General features: G+C 37.5%; 1 protein-coding gene across 1 annotated transcript; it reads left to right on the forward strand.

Annotated features, from left to right (window-relative positions):
• Positions 383 to 2,368, forward strand: LOC107630758 (1-aminocyclopropane-1-carboxylate synthase; the record flags this gene model as incomplete). The annotated part of the gene is given in 3 exon segments (XM_016333983.1): positions 383 to 585; positions 671 to 802; positions 1,034 to 2,368. Coding segments are annotated over 3 exon segments (1,458 nt in total). The 3' UTR covers positions 2,189 to 2,368.

Genomic DNA, 4,975 nt, shown 5'->3' on the forward strand with positions numbered 1-4,975 from the left:
AATCAAAATCAATACAATTGGGCTGACTTTGAACATTTTTCTAAATAAAATAAATGTCGATATTGACTGCCTACCAAATACCAATACACATAGTAGTGTTGCCTAATTTTCAACCCTTTTGATAAATACATTTATATGATTGTATCATATCAGAGTCCTCCCCCACTCTCCTTCACCGAAACTTCATTCTTATTTTAGTAAGACTTTTGTCTTCCATTTTGTGCCCTTCACCTATAAATTCCGACCCTCTCTCGCTCTCCTAATTCACCTTCATTCATTCATTAATTCATTAATTCGTTAATTCATTCATCACACTACTACTTCCTAGTTCCTACTAATCCCCTTTGCTTCTCTATCTCGATACATCTCTCTTAATTTCAAGCTATTAATTAATTATTAACAAGTATCTATATCATGGGACACATGAGCAAAGAGCAATCCCAATTGTTGTCAAAGATAGCCACCGGCAACGGTCATGGCGAAGACTCACCTTACTTTGACGGGTGGAAGGCTTATGATGAAAACCCTTATCACCCCACCAATAATCCTCACGGTGTTATCCAAATGGGTCTTGCAGAGAATCAGGTACAGATAAACATAGCTAGGAATTCAATTATTCTGAACAAACTATATGTTATGTATGCTGACGAGGATTCATATATACTTGCAGTTAACTGCTGATTTGGTTGAAGAATGGGTGATGAGTAACCCGGAGGCGTCCATTTGCACACCTGAAGGAGTAACTGACTTCAAAGCCATAGCTAACTTTCAGGATTATCATGGTCTCCCTGAGTTCAGAAAAGTGAGTGCTAGTGTAGTGACGTAATAATTAGATTGATTATGCTACGTGTGTACTAAAATCAGCCATCAAAATTAGTCACAAGTATAAAATACATATAGAAATATAAATACACATGTATTTATATACAAATACATTAGTGGCTGATTTTAATAGTTAGTTTTAGTATACAGATAGCATTTTTGTAATTTGATATGATGGGACATACACTAACAATAAATAATGATTGAACAGGGTGTGGCTAAATTCATGGCTAAATGCAGAGGCAACAGAGTGAAGTTTGAGGCAGAGAGAATTGTGATGAGCGGTGGAGCCACCGGAGCACACGAGGTGACAACGTTCTGTTTGGCTGACCCCGGCGATGCCTTCTTGGTGCCTACTCCCTACTACCCAGGCTTTGATAGGGATTTGAGGTGGCGAACAGGGGTACAACTCGTTCCAGTCACATGTGAAAGCTCCAATAATTTCAAGTTGACAAAGCAAGCCTTGGAAGATGCTTACGACAAAGCTCGACAAGACAACATCAGAGTCAAAGGCTTACTCATTACGAACCCGTCAAACCCATTAGGCACAATCTTGGACCGAGCCACCCTTAGAACCATCGTCAAATTCATCAACGATAAGCGCATCCACTTAGTATGCGACGAAATCTACGCCGCCACGGTTTTCAGCCACCCGGGCTTCATAAGCATCGCTGAGATATTGGAGGAAGAAACAGACATGGAATGCGACCGTGACCTCGTTCACATTGTTTATAGCCTCTCCAAGGACATGGGCTTCCCTGGTTTCAGGGTGGGGATCATATATTCCTACAACGACAAGGTTGTCCAGTGCGCACGCAAGATGTCCAGCTTCGGATTGGTGTCTTCACAAACTCAGCATCTTCTGGCTTCCATGCTCAACGACGACGAGTTTGTGGGGAGGTTCCTTGCTGAGAGTGCAAAGAGGTTGGGAGAAAGGTACAGGGTTTTCACAAAGGGATTGGGTCAAGTTGGAATTAAGTGTTTGCCAAGTAATGCTGGGTTGTTCTTGTGGATGGATCTTCGTCGGCTTCTCAAGAAGGCAACATTTGAGGCTGAGATGGAGCTGTGGCGAGTCATCATTCACGAAGTTAAGATCAATGTTTCTCCCGGTGCTTCTTTTCATTGCTCTGAGCCAGGCTGGTTCAGGGTGTGCTATGCCAACATGGATGATGAGGCTGTTAAGGTTTCTCTTCAGAGGATTCACACCTTCGTCCTCAAGAACAAGGATGTCGTTGTTCCTGACAAGAAGCGTTGCTGGCAAGATAGCTTGAGGCTTAGCCTCATCAAGAACCGAAGGTTTGATGATATCATCATGTCACCTCACTCACCGATCCCTCACTCGCCCCTTGTCAATGCTACCAACTGAGTAGTCGCCCAATTCTTTCTTCTTTTTTTTTTTTTTCACCACACCAAATCCTGTTCCTTTATACGGTGAAAGAAGTTTATAGCGTTTCTAAGATTACTTTACTTGTATACTTATGAGAGTCCACAACAATATATTTGTATTCTCATTATTAATAAAGGTGCTATTCTTTTTTCACTTTAAGATGAATTTGGTTAGTAGTGGAGCATTTCTCCTTAGAAAGTTGTACTGGATAAGAGTAGTTAGGATCTGCATAAATCAAGATATGAGAATAAATAGATTATTGATGGAGAGGCAGAGCACATGATTATTGCCCGAGTGTCTCGCAACAATTTGAAAAAATTCAGGCTTGGATCGACAAGATAGTGTAACAATAACCTTCAATTTAATAAGTAGTCAACACACTAAATCAAATCAAGTTCCACCGAACCAAAACCTAGATATGCCAACACTAGTTTAAATTATCTTAGTTGGATGCATAAACAAATAAAGTCAAAGGCTCCAAGCTATGCACATCCATAACCAGCAGCCAAGCTGATGAAGACATGCGGCCAAGTTACTAGTACTCATAGGATAAGATTTGACTCTGGAATTATTAACTGTTTGTTTAAACACCAGAGATCAGATTTTTTAGGTGTTTGTCCAACAGCACCATTACAAATGAAAAGGTTTCGGAAATTACCAGAAGCTAACCTATAACCATGCCATTAGACACACATGATCTGATGTAAGGGGTGACAGAAGCTAATTTGGCTTCACAAATGATTACATCATAGATGAGTAGATGCATCAAAATAATATAAGTATCTGAATTCTAGTGATTATCATAGTTTGCACCTAACTAATAGGCAAATGATCAGAAAGCTTGTCAAATTGGACCTCATCATGCCCTTTTTTTTATATTTAATTAAAATGTCTAAAGCAGACGAATCAATTTGTTTATCAATTATTCCTGCAGCTGGCGGTGGTTTGTGAGCATAAAGTATTGAAGGCAGACAGAGAACAACAAGAGAAGGATTAATGCAGACATAGATTAAAAAAAAAAAAAAACTGTTGGCAAAAGTTAGTAAAAAGAATGAGGCCAGTTTTGATTCATGTTATTCATACGAAGGTCTTTTTGGGGATTAATAATTTAGCTAAGAATTCTGTTAGGGAGCCAATGGAGTATCTATACAATGTGTACAATGGTCTGTTTATTTGGCCTAATATAATTTAAAAATGAATATCCAAGGTAAAATACTACTAATTTCTCAAACACAATACACTCATATTATCCAGAATAACCATCCGGGTATCAGGGATAATAAACATCTGATATCCTACTGAATCGAACATAATACAGTCCATTGTACACATTGTACAGATACTCCATTGGCTCTCTATACTTCCTCTTTAGGTAATTAATAATTTTTAGTTATCTGTTGATTGTAAAACTATTAATTATATAGAATAACTCTTTTTTTTATTTACAACGCCAAGGAAAATACATCTTTTTGTCAGATATATATTATTATTGAAAAAAAAAGATGTTTGGAAGTTAATAAGCAGTTAAAGTTATTCCTTTTGTTTTTTTTAATTATTGTTTATTTTTTTTACTATTTAATTATTAAAATAATTAAATAAAGGATCAAGTATTTTTTCGTCCTTAAGATTTGGAGTGAAAATCAAATTTATCCCCAATAAAATTATTCTCAACGTTATTAAACGTTTTAAAATCATCATTTTCATAAAAAATAATAATGTTTTGACAATTTTGCCCTTAAAACAAAAATAAAAAATCTCTTTCCCGCTAACCCTCCTCTGTACCCATGCATCTTCATCATCTCTCTTTATGTCTTTTTCTCTCACCACCACCACCACCACTACCACCAATTATCCTTAACTCTTTCCAGTTGAATTCCTTATCCAACAAAACCCAACACCCAACACAAAACCACACTCAAACCTCAACTAACAAGCCCAACAAAAAAGTGAGAGTTTAGGGATGCGACGGAAAGTACAACGAGGAGGAAAGTCGCTGCTGACGAGGAGGAAAGTCGCTGCTGCTGCCATTGGCTCACCGGAGAGAGAGAGAGAGAGAGAGAGAGAGGTTGCTGCTGGTCCATTGCGGTTGCCGCTGGTTCATCGCAGTTGCTGCTGGTTCGTCGCTTCTGCCGTTGGAGCCTACCAAGTGTGGGTGTTATTCCGGTGATACCAAGTTTTGCCTGAGATGACGCTGGTATTCGAAGCCATCAAGCTCTTCCACACTCCATCGAACTAATTCCACCGCCGCTTAACCGTTTATGATTCTCACTTCAAAATTGAATTGTTGTTATCATTTGTTATTGTTATTTAGATGAGAGGGTGGCTGACATTGTGATAGATGAAGAGTTATGATTGGTGTTAGAGTTAAGAATAGTGGGTGGTATGGTAGTGGTGGTGTTAGAGATGAGAAAGAAAGAGAGAGAAAGAGATGTGCGAGGGGGACATGGGGTTAGTGGTAAGGGTGGGGGAGAGATGTTTTTTGTTTTAAAGGCAAAATCGTCAAAGCATTATTATTTTTTATGAAAAAGATGATTTTAAAACGTTTAGTAATGTTGAGGATGATTTTAATAACAAAAAAGAGTCGGAGACAAATTTGATTTTTACTCCAAACTTTAGTGACGAAAAAAGTACTTAATCCTTAAATAAATATATAAAACAATTATCATTGTTGTATATAGTAAATATATAATTATAAATATTATATATATAAAAGTATAAATATTAAATTAAATAAGATAACTTTATATTATCATCTCTCTAATATTA

The sequence above is a fragment of the Arachis ipaensis genome, chromosome B03 (assembly GCF_000816755.2).
Source record: "Arachis ipaensis cultivar K30076 chromosome B03, Araip1.1, whole genome shotgun sequence".
NCBI classification, from domain to species: domain Eukaryota; kingdom Viridiplantae; phylum Streptophyta; class Magnoliopsida; order Fabales; family Fabaceae; genus Arachis; species Arachis ipaensis.